General features: G+C 43.5%; 1 protein-coding gene across 1 annotated transcript in view; it reads left to right on the top strand.

Annotated features, from left to right (window-relative positions):
- The window catches only part of LOC144686788 (low-density lipoprotein receptor-related protein 1-like), a 1,926,687-nt gene that overhangs the window by 1,437,398 nt on the left and 471,503 nt on the right, over positions 1–17,786 (top strand). Inside the window, exons 38-41 of the mRNA XM_078552493.1 lie at positions 7,029–7,155; positions 7,313–7,464; positions 7,727–7,851; positions 15,492–15,863. Coding sequence (XP_078408619.1) covers positions 7,029–7,155; positions 7,313–7,464; positions 7,727–7,851; positions 15,492–15,863 — 776 coding nt within the window. The remainder of the gene's footprint in view (positions 1–7,028; positions 7,156–7,312; positions 7,465–7,726; positions 7,852–15,491; positions 15,864–17,786) is intronic.

Below are 17,786 nucleotides of genomic sequence, written 5' to 3'. Positions count from 1 at the left end.
CAATTAAAGGCCTCGGAATGGTCTCAATTGGGGACAGTGGGCAGATTGCCAAAGCTGGAGGCACAGTGGGAGGTGCTCCAGCACTTAGAGATCAGCAGTCCCACAGGCCAACTGGGAGCTGCCGATCTGGATTTGGAGAGGGAAAAGTTCAGGTAAGTCTTTACTTATTTTTAAAATGGGCACAACTGCTAGGCCATGATCTAGGAGGCAACCCCTCCACAGGACAGCCAGTGGCTGCAGCTGTAGCCCAGCTGTCATTACTGGTTCAAGGGGGTAGGTACCACAAGGGTTCAAGGTTGCGCCCCCAATCCTTCCCCACTGACTTTCCCAATTTGAATCCAGCACATTTGCTTGTATATGTTCCAAGCCTATGTAGGCTTCTCGCATATTGATTGGAAATTTCAGTCGGCAGGGAATGAGGCGTTATCAGGCCCTTTAATTGCATTAATTTGCTCTAAATTGTCTACGTGCAACTTTCAGGCAGGTAGCCATTTGTGACCGACCTGGTCTCTCTGAAAATCCCTTGTGGTCAGGATCATGGCACGGCATCAACACAATGACCAGCAGTGCCAAATTGTAGGCCTGCCCCATGCCAAATATGACCCCAGCCTTCTTTGAAAATTGAGCCATTTGTGTCCTTCCTTCTCTACTCAAAATTTCAAACTAAGGTTTTAGTAAATTGGGACTGACATATGGAACTGAAGATGCTGGTCATTGTGACATTAATGCCACCTTGTGACATCAAGGAAGGAATTGTAACTCCCCCCTTGCCTGGCAGAAACCAGGCAGGAGGAGCAATTAAAATTGTGCAGGGGCCTTACACACTGGCTTCCCTCTCACCCCAATCTGGCAGACTGTAATTTTATACTATATGCAACAATGACACCTGCCAATGCTGATTAGTTCCTTTTTCAAATAGATAAATCAGACTCTGATGACATTAACAGGGCCTAACTGCAGCCTAATTCAGCAATCAGTGATGATACTAACAAGTGGAAAAGGGGACCAGTTTCATTTTTAACTTATTTTAAGGCTTCCTTGTGGCCAGGAGATGTGCTCCTCCAGGCCCCATTAGAAAATCTTGGGTCTCCCCTACCCTGAGTTTCCCCCACCATTCAACTGCAATCTCCCTTCAGACCACCCACAATCCCACCGCCCTCCCAACCTAAAGGTGCCAGGTACATAAGAACATGGAAAAAGGAGTAGGAGTAGACTATTCACCGCCTTGAGCCTGCTCCACCATTTAATGTGACAATGGTTGATCTTCTATTTTAATCCACTTTACCGCCCGCTCCCAATATTCTTTGATTTCCTGAGAGACCGAGACCACTGGCATCAGGCATGGTAGGCAGCGTGAGCGAACAATATGGCAAGAAGGCCAAAAACCAGTTTCATGATGTTCTGAAACTAGTTTGCAATCGTCAGCTCAGCCCACCAATGGCGGGTTGCATCTCCTGCCTTCGGATGTCTGGAACCTCATTGTAACAGTAACACATCTGCATATCATTATAAGGCTAGTGCCAGACTCATCCCTCCACACTGGATCGTCCGCCCACGTCAGCGTGGTAGCACATGTGTTTCACAACAGCACATAAGCGACATGCACTTGGTGAGCTGCACTTCGCTTGGGACTTCAAGGTTTGTTTGCCTACCTTGCTTCGGGCAGCACTCGCGGTCATCAGTGCCAGGTTTTGCAGACAGCACCACATCACCTTTAGGGGGGCTCACGGGCAGGTCTCTACTTGCCTGACCAGCCACTATATGGTTTTGTCCAGCTGCAGTGCTAGGGCTTGCTTGGGGAAGGGGGAGAAGTGGCCTCAGGCAAGGGAAGAGGCTGCATGGTGAAGGCTGTACCGGGGAGGGGGTATCCCAGGGTTTATGTGGAGGCACAAGTTAATCAGTGCAAGTGGCCTCAAGATGATGAGGGCTGAGGAGACAGCATCGAGAGCAGATGAGGCCAGATGGAGAAGTGAGGATGTGTTTGGTGATGTCCCTTGAGCTGGCAGTAAGTCAGATGCTAGTGAATGTGTGAGGGCTTGAATGTGTGAGTTTAGAGTGATGAGAAGGTTGCCTTACCCTGGCGTCACGGATGAGATCATTCATCCTCTATCTGCATTGGATGGTCAACCTCTTCTGTGCAGCATTGGCAGTGACCACACTGCCATCACCTGCCAAGCTGGAATGTTAATGTTGTTGCCCTTCCCATGGCCAGAGCCGGGGTAGAGGACATCACGTTGGCCTCCACAGCGTCTAAAAGACTTTCAAGGGATGTGTCACTAAACTTTGGGGGTGGCAGACTTTTTGCATTTCGGGGCCATCCTGTCTTCTGTGCAGCAGTCCCGGGCTGAGAGGTGTGCGGCTGCACCTTAAATATGGTGCCCGATGTGATGAACTGGCGAGGCAACGGAGTGGCGGGTGAATGAGAGCCTGCCTGCCATGGAAACGGCATGTTTCCCAGGAATGCACAATTAATGCAGTGGGTTTGGGATGATACGATGTGAAAAGCCGCCATTGCAGCCGGCAGGTAAAACATTTTTCCCACCCGCTACTGCACTTAGTGCAAATTTGGGACGATTCCGCCCCAAAAACCTGTCTAACTCAACACTGAATATGCTCAATGGTGGAGTAACCACAATGCTCTGAGATAGAGAATTCCAAAGATTTGCATCTCTTCTGAGTTGAGAAAGTCCTCCTCATCTCAGTCCTAAATGATCGACCCCTTATCCTGAGACTGCACCCCCGTGTTCTACATTGCCCAGCCAAGTCCCTTTGGAACCTTGTATATTTCAATGAGATCACCTCTCATTCTTCTAAACTCCAGAGAATATAGGCCCAATTTATATATCCTCTCATCAGATGACAGCCCTCCCTTCCCTGGAACCAATTTAGTGAACATTCGCTGGACCACTTCCAATGCAAGTGTATTCCTCCTTAGACATGAAGACTATAACTGCACACAGTATCCCATGTGTGGTCTTACCAAAGCCCTGTAGAATTGTAGCAAGGTTTCTTTATTCCAAACCCCTGGCAATAAAGGCCAACATGCAATTTGCTTTCCTAATTACTTGCTAATCATTTGTATTCCTTGTACATGCCCAAGTCTCCCTGAACATCAAACACTAGAAGTTTCATTATAAAATATTCCACTTCTCTATCCTTACTACCAAAGTGAATAACCTCACACTTACACAAAATCTGCCACCTTACTGTCAACTCAGTCAACTATCTATATCTCTCTGCAGTGTCTTTGTGACCTTCTCACAGCTTACATCCCCACCTAACTTTGTATCGTTAGCAAACTTGGATGCATTACTCTTGCTCTCTTTGTCTAAGTCATTAATATAGACTGTAAATTGCTGAGGCCCTAACACTGATTCAGGTGACACTAACGATAGCCTGCCAATTTGAAAATGCCCAGCTTGTCCCTACTCTGTTTCCATCCATGCTCCTCCATCCATGGTAACATACTACCCCTATCTCCATGATATATCTAAATTTACTGGCTCCATTTAATCTATGCTACTGGTTATATCCTCAAAAGTAAACCCTAATAAATTTGTCAAACATGATTTACCTTTTGTAAAATCACATTGACTCTGTCTGGCCATATTATGACCTCTTATGCGCATTGCTAAGACTTCCTTAATAATAATTTGCAGTATTTTCGCAACGACTGATGTCAGGCTAACTGACCTGTCATTCCCTGTTTTCCCTCTTGGCTAGGACCATTCTAGAATCTAGGGAATTTTCAAAAATCATACCCAGATGCATTCACTAATGGCAATACATTTCCTGTCACCTGAAATCTTGGGGAGAGGGGTGGATTTTGTCAGCAGTGCGCCATTCCCGACAGCATAACCAGAAATGTACACCACTTCGGCTCTCTTGCTTTTTTCCGTTTTCCAAACAATTATAATTAAAATTTAAAGTTCTAGCAGCATGCACGGGAGATGTGTGACCCTGACGCAGGGATGCTTTTCAGGGTGAAACCTGCCATCAGCTGACAATGCTGCAGATACTGGTGGGCTATAAAATGGCCTCCTGATCAAACAGGGGCAGGCTCTGTGACATAGCTAAAACTTTCCTGCCCAACTCCATTGCCATTAACATAAGATTTAAGAGCTCAAATATGGCATGAGAGTTTTTTCAAAATCAAATTTCACTTGTAAATATTTCATATTACATTGGTTTCACTTTATTCACGTGGGCATCATTGTTATTTGTTAAGACTAGCTTAGTCAAAGATCTAAATGTGCTGGCAAGCTTCACGGTTGGCATGCATTGATGGTTGCAGGGCAGTTAGGGACATTTCCTTTATTGTGGAAGAAACATCATTGTGTTTTTTGTTCACTGCTTATTGAATGTTCGTGTTAATGTCTAGTGCTTTATTCGCCACTCTGTGGGACATGGCTGAACTTGTAGGCTCAGCTGGTCCTCCCTTCTATGCATTGTAAAGGACATTGCCTGAGATCACTCTGAGCGGGGTTAACTGAAATATTGCAAATGGACTCAAAGCCTTGTAAGGACTCTGCCAGCCAACACCCTTAAATGAACATACATTTGGACAGCGCTGACAACACCTTTTATGCCCCTCACATTTTTAGCTTGATTGATTAACCTCACCAGACCCAGTACATTAGGTCCTTCCCACTTCTTCCCTCCATATCCTTGACCCCACCCTCTCTCCTTGCTTGGATTGCTCTTCCACTCCTCCATGGCCTGACCCACTCCACACACCTCCTCTCCACTGACTCATGCTTGCTGGTCCCAAGCCTCCATGCAAGCTAACATTCTCCTGCTCCCCTCGTTGTGCTGTTGAGTTCAACAAGGAAAACGGCTAACCTCAGACACAACTGCACAAAGTCAACTGGGTGCATGCTAGCATGAACTGGGTGCCATGAGATTCTCATGTGCTGCAGACTTTGACTTGAAGGTAGGAGGTAATTAAAAATAGTTTTACGCTAATGAGTATTCATGGCAAGCAAACACACCACTGACTTTATCTCTGCATCTCAACCCACCATTGGGAAATCGAGATTTCGTATCCCACCTAAATAAGTTACCCCTCACCCCATGTCTCCTGTTCCTGCGGGCTCCATAAACTCCCCGCCTTTGTTCCAGCCTTTGGCCTTCTATTGATTCTTGCCAGATCGGAGTAGGAGTCCGGTCTTCCATGTTAAAATGAGTTTATTGCTCACCCCAGTGACTCCATGCATCCTACAACCCATTAAAATCAACCTCCAAGTGCATATTTTGAAAATGAATTATCCTACTTTTATTATGTCAAGACAAGATCTTTTATTTGCCATCTGCTTGACTTTCCCTCTGTCGACCCTCACAGACATTCTATGCTCAGCCTCATTATCATAATTTCAGCAGGCCCCATACACGATTGCCACTTGCCCTGAGGAGCCTAATGGGGTGGGAGAGCATGGGGTAATTAAGGGAGAAGATGGTGCTGCAGACATTATGTGCCATCAGCAGTGGAGTGGGGCTGATCCTGTGGCAGCTAAAGAGGAAGGCCAGGTGAGCTAAAATTCTGAGAGAAAAAAAATGTTGAAAATAGCATTCGTTGGCGGAGAGACTTTACAAGTGTTAAACCCCTTCCTTCCTGTCATAACATACCAGGTAACCTGTTGGTATATCTTGCATTTAGCAATACTACAGCTGTAATCATTAAAACTGTAATGGTTGGCTCCATCATTAGTTTATATTTTTAATATATTGGATCAGACATATTCCATGGCTGCCATCACTTCCAGCAGAAAATCCTAGAAGTGGTAAAAAATCTAAAGGGAGCCAGAAAAGTGCCTACTTCTATCTGACTCAGATCCACATAAAATCTGACATAAAAGGAGCAGGACATGTTCCCTTTTCTCCATCAAGGAGAATACATTCTTTGTTACTTCCCCAGAGGAAAGAATATTTCAAATTGAAAGTAGTTCCTCTAGAATATTGTTTCTCTCCAAGCAGCAGTTTAAGCATGGTGATAAACTGAACATTTAAGGAATAAAGCCTATAGTTAATTCTCCAGGCATAAAAAGTCACTATTGCACAATCATTTCAACAGGAAATGGCATTACATGCATCTCAGCTACAGACTAGCTTTTTTTTCCCCAGTAGAAAAGATCAAATTGGTTGAATTTAGCAATACAGTGTTGAGCTTGTCAAATGCCCCAGAAGCAATATAACCCACATGGAGCATCATGAGCTGGGAGAGGGTTAATCACTCTGTTGGCAAGTATAATTCAAATTGCGCAGACCAGGAGCTGTCCAGGAACAGCTGCTAAATGAGCACCATCTTCTGGATTTCTTAATGTATTACAAGGTTAATGTTTATTAAATGTAAATTAATGCTAAATAATCCAGAATATGATGTTCTTAAATATAGACAAAGACCTGTAGCTGGATTTAATGCTTCCGCATCGATGGGTTTGAAGGTGGGGTGGCGGTGGTGGTAGGCTTGTTAAATCCAGCGATCTACCCGTCATCTGTCCGCCTGCCCCTGCCCCCCTGCAATTATAACAGTAGTGGGGGAGGTGATGGGTGGCCTATCCGCCAGTGGGACCTGAAGGCCTTTAAGTGGGCAATTAATGTAAAAGATAATTCAGCTTTCTTTCTGGTTAACTGGATTATGTACCCTCTAAAGTAAGCCTGAGTTGATACATCCTATCTATTGACTAGAAATTTAAATTTGTACAAGCCACTTCCAGCACAGTGATTATGTACAGCCTCAAAGATTTACTGTGCAGCGTCAGTTATATGCTAGTATTAGTAATGCGAATCTTCATAATTAAAAGCTATATATTATTAAAAATATAATTTGCATTTTTCACTCAATGTCCTTGGCCTTGGTATCACTCCAGCAGTGTTGTGTAGCAATGGCCTATGAGATAGTACCGTGTAAGGAATGAGTTACATTAATACATAAGGCATTTTCTTTTGGGTGGTAATGGCATAATCATACATATAAAAAATTGGGCGTGTTCTAATAACATCTAACTTTTGCTGTCTATCTTTTCACAAAGGTTCATGTTCTGGGCAGAATGGGGACGGAAGCCTTGCATTGGCAGAGCACGGTTGGATGGATCAGAACAAATTGTCTTAGTGAGCTCCAACATTGCATGGCCAAATGGAATATCAATTGACTATGAGGTTTGCTACCAAGTTTGCTCCAAAGAATATCTGCAACATTTTCCTCCAATTTTATTTTAGCATTTTGTTTCCTTCTTTGAGCTTTTTTTTTTAAAAATAAGATGCTACGATCACTCATAAAAAGTCTGCTGATATTTACTATGCGATTGATCTACAGGAAAATAAATTATATTGGTGCGATGCCCGTACAGACAAGATAGAAAGAGTTGACCTTGAAACTGGAGAAAACCGAGAGATTGTGCTGTCAGGCAACAACATGGATATGTTTTCAGTTGCAGTCTTTGGGGTTTACATCTTCTGGTCTGACAGGTAATTTATTTTCCCATGATTGTTTAGGATTTAGAATGTTCTTGCACTGCCTGATTTCCTATCCATGTAGGATTAGCTCTTTCCGAACAAGGTCATAATAACAATCCTGAATGGCCATCATTTCCTGACATGAACCATTTCTGATATTGGAATTTGAACCACAGAAGTGTCTAACACAGGACTGACTTTTGTGCCTCTTTTCTGTGTAAGCCATTACTTTAATTAAATGAATCTGTTAATTAACTGTTTGAACTTTTGACAGAGCACATGCCAACGGATCAATCAAGAGAGGGTACAAGAACAATGCTACAGATGCCGTTACCGTGAGAACACATCTTGGGGTAAACCTGAAGGGTGTGAAGATTTTCAACCAAGCCAGAGAAAAAGGTCTATTCATTATTTTTTATTGTTTTGTATGGGAGGCCCATTACATTTAGCATTGCACAGAACCCTGTTACAGAATGAATAGGTACCTAATTTTATTGAATTTTGTAACCTGTTTGTAAACATTTACAAGAAAATTATGTCGGACAAAAATATGGCATTCTTTGTGGGATTTTATCAGATAATACATTCTTCTAATGTTACAATGCAGTTAAATGAACAGCAAAAGGTGTCTGGATAATCCTTCAAGTATAAATAATGTGTCAAGGATGAACTGTTCAGTTTTTCTGTTTGTAAATGTCTCCGTCTTTATATGGCTGACACTTCAATTCACCCAGCTTGTGAAGTAAGTATTACTGCATCTCAATCAGGCTGATAGTTCAGTTTGCTACAAACACGTTTTCTTTTGAAAAAGTATATTAACTGCTAGCATGATTAAAGGAGGTTGACTTCCTGAAGTTGATTAATGGTTTACCATTGTAACCTGAGTTATGGGCTATTGTCAGACAATCCCAGCTGGAGATACAAGGTGATTGTGAGAGGACAAAGTATAGTAGCATCAACCAAAGGGAATTGGGGAATTAATGGAGACATAGTGCAATACAAATGACTGAAAATATAGAGCCATTTTACCTTAAAGAAAAACAGTACTTACAATTATGATTATTTTAAAGGTGTACACTTCATATCTGTGTTAGCTTGGGCAGTCCAGTGATAGAGCACTTTGGAGTACAGAGCTTTTGCTAAGGTGCATTCGGGGGATGCAGACTGACACTCAGATGACCCAACATGATGGATATTGTGAAGCTGATTTCCTCTCTGCCTTCTTTGCATATGGGCACTAGTCAGATGCAGTAGACCCTAGTACGAACCGGTTCAAGTCAGCAGTCTATTCCCAATGCACCTCAGGTGAAAGCGTGACAAGGCGTTGTTCCTGGAAAGAGCACCAAAATGGAACTGTTCCTGTAGGCTTTAATGGGTTTACCACAGAGGTAATGGCTGTAACACTGGGGCCAAGCGCAGTAGAGATGAGTGAATTTTAACTTTTAATGCTCAGCAGATTTCGAGCATGTAAACAGTTAAAAATGAGAAGACTATTTACCCGCTTGTAACTTGATCCTTTCCCACTATTTCCAGTTATAACCTACAAGGTTACAGACTGTTCAGGCATCAACAAAACTGGTGAAGGCCTTGTGAATACGTTAATATTGAAATCTCCACTCGGTCAATAGGACTCTGAATCCATTTAATGGGGCCTCAGAATGGAAGTTTCAGACCAAAATAGGCCTAATTTTTCCCCCAAAATATACTTTATACATAAAATTTGTAAAAGTATGATACAAAACATTTCAACTTGAAAATTACAGAAAGTGCGGTAAAATTCGATTTGTCTCAATACAGTGTGTTCCACTCCTGGGTGCTTCTGTCCAATTATAATTCTCTTGATATTTACAATATACATTTCATGTCATGCATGCAGCCTGAGGGTAAAACATTTTGAATTGAAGAATTATAGAAAGTGTAATAGAATTCAACTTTCTTTCATACAGCATGGGGAGCATTTTTTCCCCGTCGGGCAGGCCGGTCAGGAGCGGGCGCGGAGCCAATCGTCGCCCATGATTGGCTCCGTGCCGCCATTTTACATGGGTTGGCCAATTAAGGTCCACCCAGCATGATGCGTGCCTGGAAGCGCTCAGCGCTACCTCTGTGGGCAGGGGGGGGGGGGTGTGGGGGGGCGGGCGGGCAGGGGGGAAGAGGGAGAGGAGGGGCCTGCGCTCTTTCGCACATGTGCGCAAAAGAGTGCAGAAATCTCCCTGAGGCACAGAGCTGCCTCAGGGAGATTAATTTCATAATGTGAATTTTAAATAAAGAAGCTAAAAAATCATTTACACGTCCCCTCATGTGACAGCTGGGACATGTTTTTCAAATGTTCCAAAAATATTTGTTAATGTTATAAACCCTTCATGAAACCTCATCCCGCCCATGGATGAGGCTTCATGAAAATACGAAAGCCACCTGGGCTCTTCACCTACCCGCCAACCTTAAGGTTGGAAGGGCAGCTTTCTCAATTGGCTTAATTGTTTGATTAATGGCCTTAACAGGCCTTTGACAATTTGGCGGGCGTGCAGCTGACTCCGGTGCGCGCCTGCTGAATGGAAGATCAGAATGACGCGCAGCCAGGACGCACGCCCAACGTCACCGCGCATCATTTTACCCATCAGCATGCAGGGCCCATCCCCGCACGCCTAACAGAAGATACTGCCCATGAGGTGCCTCAATACAGTTTCAATACTCGTGATATTCGCAAAGTACATTCAATGCCAGACACATAGCTGGGGGGTTTTACACATTTTCCAGCCCCTCAGTGTACCATGACTGAAAAGATTTCGACAGTGACCTTTCTCCACTGTGCCTCTACGGCTGCCAGATTGAGACTGAAATAGATAGAACCATAGAACACTACAGCACAGAAAACAGGCCATTCGGCCCTTCTAGTCTGTGCCGAAATATTATTCCGCTAGTCCCATTGACCTGCACCTAGTCCATAACCCTCCAGACCTCTCCCATCCATGTATCTATCCAATTTATTCTTAAAACTTAAGAGTGAGCCTGCATTTACCACGTCAGATGGTAGCTCGTTCCACACTCTCACCACTCTCTGAGTGAAGAAGTTCCCCCTAATGTTCCCCCTAAACCTTTCCCCTTTCACCCTAAAGCCATGTCCTCTCGTGTTTATCTCTCCTAATCTAAGTGGAAAGAGCCTACTCGCATTTACTCTGTCTATACCCCTCATAATTTTGTGAACTTCTATCAAATCTCCCCTCATTCTTCTACGCTCCAAGGAATAAAGTCCTAACCTGTTTAATCTTTCCCTGTAACTCAACTCCTTAAGACCCAGCAACATCCTAGCAAATCTTCTTTTCACTCTCTCAATCTTACTGATATCCTTCCTGTAGTTAGGCGACCAGAACTGCACACAATACTCCAAAGATAAAAACAAAAAGCTAAAAGCTACTGCGGATGCTCCAAAGTTGGCCTCACCAATGTCTTATACAACCTCACCATAACATCCCAACTCCTATACTCAATACTTTGATTTATGAAGGCCAGTATGCCAAAAGCTTTCTTTACAACCCTCTCTACCTGTGATGCCACTTTCAGGGAATTATGTATCTGAACTCCCAGAACCCTTTGTTCCTCCGCACTCCTCAGTGCCCTACCATTTACTGTGTATGTCCTACCTTGATTTGACCTTCCAAAATGCAACACCTCACACTTTTCTGCATTAAATTCCATCTGCCTTTTTCTGGCCCATTTTTCCAGTTGGTCCAGATCTCTCTGCAAGCTTTGAAAGCCTTCCTCGCTGTCCACAACGCCTCCAATCTTAGTGTCATCAGCAAACTTGCTGAACCAATTCACCACATTATCATCCAAATCATTGATATAGACAACAAACAACAATGGTCCCAGCACAGATCCCTGAGGCACACCACTAGTCACAGACCTCCAGTCTGAGAAGCAATCATCCACTACCACTCTCTGTCTTCTCCCACACAGCCAATTTTGAATCCAGTTTACAACCTCTCCATGGATACCAAGTGTCTGAACCTTCTGAACTAACCTCCCATGTGGGACCTTGTCAAAGGCCTTACTAAAGTCCATGTAGACAACATCCACAGCCTTTCCTTCATCTACTTTCTTGGTAACCTCCTCGAAAAACTCTACAAGATTCGTTAAACACGACCTACCATGCACAAAGCCATGCTGACTATCCTTAATCAGCCCTTGGCTGTCTAAATAATTATATATCTGATTTCTCAGAACACCTTACAATAATTTACCTACTACTGATGTCAGGCTCACTGGCCTGTAATTACCTGGTTTACTTTTGGAGCCTTTTTTAAACAACGGAACAACATGAGCTACCCTCCAATCCTCCGGCACCTCACCCGTGGCTAAGGACATTTTAAATATTTCTGACAGGGCCCCTGCAATTTCTACACTAGTCTCCCTCAAGGTCCGAGGGAATATCATGTCAGGCCTGGGGGATTTATCTACCTTTATTCGCTGTAAGACAGCAAGCACCTCCTCTTTAATCTCTATATGTTCCATGACGCTACTGCTTGTTTCCCTTCCTTCCTTATACACTATGCCAGTTTCCTGAGTAAATACTGATGCAAAGAAACTGTTTAAGATCTCCCTCATCCCGTGAGGCTCCACACATAGACGACCACTCTGATCTTCAAGGGGACCAACTGTGTCCCTTACTATCCTTTTACTCTTAATATACTTGTAGAAACCCTTCGGGTTTACCTTCACATTATCTGCCAAAGCAACCTCATGTCTTCTTTTTCCTTCCTGATTTCCTTTTTTAGTATTTTCTTACATTTTCTATACTCTACAAGTACCTCATTTGCTCCTTGTTGCCTATACCTGCTATACACCTCTTTCTTCTTCTTAACTAGATCGCCAATATCCCTTGAAAACCAAGGTTCCCTATGCCTGTTAACTTTGCCTTTAATCCTGACAGGAACATGCAAACTCTGCACTCTCAAAATTTCGCCTTTGAATGCCATCCACTTACTGAACACATCCTTGCCAGAAAACAACTTATCCCAATCCACTCTTCCTAGATCCTTTCTCATTTCCACAAAAATTGGGCTTTCTCCAATTTAGAATCTCAACTCGAGGACCAGACCTATCCTTATCCATAATTAGCTTAAAACTAATGACATTGTGGTCACTGGACCCAAAATGCTCGCCTACACATACTTCTGTCACCTGACCTGTCTGGTTCCCTAATAGGAGATCAAGTATTGCATCCTCTCTCATTGGTACCTCTATATATTGATTTAGAAAACTTTCCTGAACACATTTGACAAACTCCAAGCCACCCAGCCCTCTTACAGTATGGGAGTCCCAGTCAATATGTGGAAAGTTAAAATCTCCTACTATCACAACTTTCTGTTTCTTACATCGGTCTGCTATCTCTCTACAGATTTGCTCCTCCAATTCTCTCTGACTATTGGGCGGTCTATAATACAACCCTATTAGTGTGGTCACACCTTTCCCATTCCTCAGCTCCACCCATATGGCCTCTGTAGACGAACCCTCCGGGCTGTCCTGCTTCTGCACAGCTGTGATATTTTCCCTGACCAGTAATGCCACTCCTCCCCCTTTCATCCCTCCCCCTCTATCACGTCTGAAACAACGGAATCCCGGAACATTGAGCTGCCAGTTCTGCTACCTCCTGCAACCAAGTCTCACTAATAGCAATAATGTCGTAATCCCACGTGCCAATCCACGCCCTAAGCTCATCTGCCTTTCCGACAATACTCCTTGCATTGAAAAAGATGCATCTGAGAACATTTCTATCACGTACAGACCTTTGATTTCTGTCTATACATACATTCCTCGCTTGACCTTTATCCTCCTCCACCTCACTATCTGCTCTAACTCTCTGGTTCCCCTCCCCCTGCAAATCTAGTTTAAACGCCCCAGAGCAGCACTAGCAAACCTACCCGCAAGGATGTTAGTCCCCCTCCAGTTCAGGTGCAAACCGTCCCGTCGGAACAGGTCCCACCTTCCCTGGAACAGAGCCCAATTGTCCAGAAACATGAAGCCCTCCCTCCTGCACCATCTCCTTAGCCACGTATTTAGCTGCATTATCCTCTTATTTCTAGCCTCACTAGCACGTGGCACGGGTAGCACTCCTGAGATCGTAACCCTGGAGGTCCTGTCCTTCAACTTTGCACCTAACTCCCTAAACTCTCTTTGCAGGACCTCCTCCTCCTTCCTATCCACGTCATTGGTCCCTACATGGGCCACGACATCTGGCTGCTAACCCTCCATCCTGAGAATACTGAGAACTCGATCCGAGATATCGCAGACCCTGGCAGCAGGGAGGCAACAGACCATCCGGGATTCTCGATCTTTCCCACAGAACCTCCTATCTGTCCCCCTAACTATCAAATCCCCTATCACTACTGCTGTCCTCTTTTCCCTCCCTCCTTTCTGAGCTGAGGGTTCAGCCTCAGTGCCAGAGACGCAACCACTACAACTTGTTCCTGGTAGGTCGTCCCCACCAACAGTATCCAAAATGGTATACCTATTGTTGATGGGAACGGCCACAGGGGTGCTCTGCTCTTTCTGTCTATTCCCCTTCCCTCTCCTGACATTCACCCAGCTGCCTGCCTCCTGACTTTTAGGGGTGACTGTCTCCGTGAAACTCCTGTCTATTACTGCCTCTGCCTCCCGAATGATCCGAAGTTCATCCAGCTCCAGCTCCAGTTCCCTAACTCGGCTTCTCAGGAGCTGCAGCTGGATGCACCTTTTGCAGGTGTAGTCATCAGGGACAATTGTGCTGTCCATGACTTCCCACATGCTGCATTCGGAGCACTCGACTGCCCCAACTGCTGCCTCCATTATCTACTCCTAATTTACTTAAAGAACTTTACCCGGCCCTACCCCACTGGGAGCAAGCTCATCCTCAGCCTCTGCTCGCCGAAGCCTCTCGAGCCAAAGCCTCAAAGCTCCACTCCTTCACTGGGCCGCTCACACGCTGGCTGCTCCTCTTCAGCTTCCCCTCCTTTTATTTTCAATCTCCGCGCTCTTTTTCAGCTGACCGCCTTCAAGATCCGCGCTCTTTTTCAAAAATCTTCTACTAGTCTGCAGACTGAACAGAACCACCAATGCCAGAAACTACTCTATGCCCTCATCCTTCCTGTTCTGGCAATATTTAAATGAGGCCTAGATGTTAAAGTACCCTGCGCCTGAAATTATGGCAGTCAGATTTTTTTTTTGCGAATTGGAGGGAGATGGAAGAAGAAACCAAGACAGGGCATCCCCATACAAATTGTAGGGCGAGCCCTAACCACCTCCCCAGCTCAAAAATTGCCTCATATAGCTTACAAGCAGGAGAAAAAGAAACCGATGTCGGGTTTCACGCCTGCCTAGTCCCCATCTGCCCAAAACCCATTTGGGGTTAAACCCTAGTCATGTGCTATTGCATAAACTGATAAATCCAGGTTGTGGTTACGTCAACTGTTGAGGTTGAAGCATACTTTTCTTAGATATTGTTAAGGGTGATCCAAGTTCTGGCCTTTAGGATTGGATACTTAGGTTTTGTATTATGAACACCTAAATTTTGGAATCCCAGCAACTCTTGTGCCTTGTCACATCTCTTAAACATCTTAACATTTGCATATTTAACATATCATGTGTCTGGGTGCTAAAGTATTTTTTGTTGAAATCCAGCAAGCTAAGAGAGGGACAGTGAGTAAGTTTTTGGTGATCCAAAACTATAACACGGTGTCAGAACACGGGGTCAGCATCTACCAGCTTATTAAAATTAAGGACGCAGCAGAAACGTTTAAGTAAAAGCAAGTTCCGCAAATACACTGCAACACCCAATCCAATTTAGAAATAATTTATGATGTCTCCCTTTCCTTGGCTAAAGTAAATGATCAAGCATGAAATCAAATTGGTCAGAGATTTATATGCATCAGACAATACCACGTCCTTGAAGATCCAAAATGCTGGATTTAAAACCAGTTTTTTTTTTCTCTGCTGCCTGCATTCTATCAGCCAAAGCTCATTAACCGATATTGATGACCTAACAATGCAAAACTATATCTTGGCAGGTACCAATATTTGTGCAAAGAACAATGGTGGATGCCAGCAGCTTTGCTTGTACCGAGGAAAGGGTCAGAAAACCTGCGGATGTTCATACAGTGTTCTTGCTGAGGATGCAGTCAGCTGTCATGATTATGATGGGTACTTGGTGTATTCAGAAAGAACAATATTGAAGAGCATCCACCTTACAGATGAAACGAATTTAAACCCTCCAATAAGACCATATGAAAAACCAGAATACTTCAAAAACGTGATAGCCTTGACGTTTGATTACCGGAGAAGTGCAAGGAGAACCAATCGAATATTTATGAGTGATGTTCATTTCGGAAATATCCAGCTTATCAACGATGACTGGACAGGCAGAAGAGTAATTGTAGAGAGTAAGTACATACCTGAAATGATTGAACACTATTTCCATTGCATATTATTCCTATTGTATATACTCCGCTGATCATTGTTTATTTGCACTTTGACTATAATACCCAATCAGCAGAATAAGAAATCCATAGAGTGTATGATGCTCATTTACTAGTTGATGGAGGAGTATAGTGGTGCAGTTGTTATGTATCTGATCTAGTAATCTAGAGGCATTGACTAACGTGAGGACTTGAATTCAGTTTTAAAACTTGAGAAATAAGAAGCTGGTATCAGTAAAAGTGATCACATGAAGCTGTTAGATGGTGTTTAAAAACCTCATTGTTTCATTAATGCACATGAGGGAAAGAAATTTGCTATCCTTACCTGGTCTGACCCCAGTCCCACACCACTGTGATTGTCTCTTAACTGCCCTCTGGAGTGGCCTAGTTACCAGAAGTACAAGAAGAAGGTGAATCACCACTTTCTTAGGGCAACTTAGAGATGTCCAATAAATGGCAAACTTGCCAGTGATGCCCATATTCTGAGAACGATCCAACACAACTGTGCTTCCTTAATTTAAAAAGTGTTCCATGGTGATGCATGACTAATAAAATGGTTATTGTCACATCATAAGTCAATATAACATCCAGTGGCAAAATGCACATGATGTTGCTTGGAAATGTAAGAGGGTTGTAAATATATTCGATAGTTCTAACATTCAGAATTCATCAAAAATGTGGTTCTCAAGATGATTAATATAGGGTATTTGTATAATTTGAGTTTCGCAGGACATGTTCTTCAATATTATTTAACGATCAACCTTAAACTGTACAGTTTTATTAAAATGTGTTTTCTCCCCTCTGTCCCCTTCATGCAGTGCACTCTTGAAGGTGCTAACTGCTGGCTGTGATTTTGCTTGATGGATGCTGGTCATCTTCCATTATTTGGCTCAAGTCATTCTGCATGAGTGAGCCCATAAAATATATTTCCATGAATCATTTTAAAAATAAGCTGGAAAAGAGAAGTACTAAAAGGCATGGGGAGCAAGCAGGAGAGTGAGAATAGATTTGGATAAAGAATCAATGCAGGTTTGAAAGACCATATGGCTTGTCCCACTGCTGTAATAGTCTCTGATTCTGTGTTGGCAAACTATTTGAGCACTAGAGACAGTTACACACAGAGCTTGCAATAGAAGTGCTGGTTAGCCATCAAGATGGGGTACCCTAAGTAATGTTCCCATCCCTGGTCCACTTTCCCTGCATAGATCAACTAATTTCAGAAACAATGAATTAAAGCTAGAACAGTCTGGTCTGTATGGTTCAACTATTTATTGCCAGCTGAGCCATTGTTGAAGTTGAGGATCTGTAAAAATACATTTGAGAGACCTTAAAATATCCTCTGGAATAGTTCTTCTAGGAAATAATGATGACTAACCCATGATGAAGGACAAACTTACAGTACAAGCAATGTCTGCTGTTTCCAGTTTATTTGTTACCTTTTACAGATTTTAATTATGGTCAAAGTAAAATCACACGAGTCTTGAATATAGACGTAGAAGGATATATGTGCAGTGAATTTGCTTGTCTAATTCTATGGAGTAAATTTTCCACCTGAGAGATTATCTGGTAGAGCGGATCCCCTGTCTATTATATGAACCACCAAATTTTCATCCTTTAACTTCTAGGACAGTATTTTACAGCCCCGTTTGTGCGGGGACGAGGCCGTAAAATGCGGTGGGCCATTATAAATCCCATTGACCACAGCAGGAACGTAAAACCCCACTGTCGTAAAATTCTGCCCCTCAGGTGGGTGATGTGTTCTGTCTAATTACTGTCTGGGGAGAGGTTGAAGATTTACCCCAACATTATTTAAGTCGCACCTTTGACAGAGAGTTAGTTAGCCCAAATTTCTGGATTTTGACATTAAGGTTGATGCAACATGAGGAA

This window comes from Cetorhinus maximus, chromosome 11 (assembly GCF_964194155.1).
Source record: "Cetorhinus maximus chromosome 11, sCetMax3.hap1.1, whole genome shotgun sequence".
NCBI classification, from domain to species: domain Eukaryota; kingdom Metazoa; phylum Chordata; class Chondrichthyes; order Lamniformes; family Cetorhinidae; genus Cetorhinus; species Cetorhinus maximus.
This window is presented reverse-complemented; position numbering and strand designations above follow the sequence as displayed.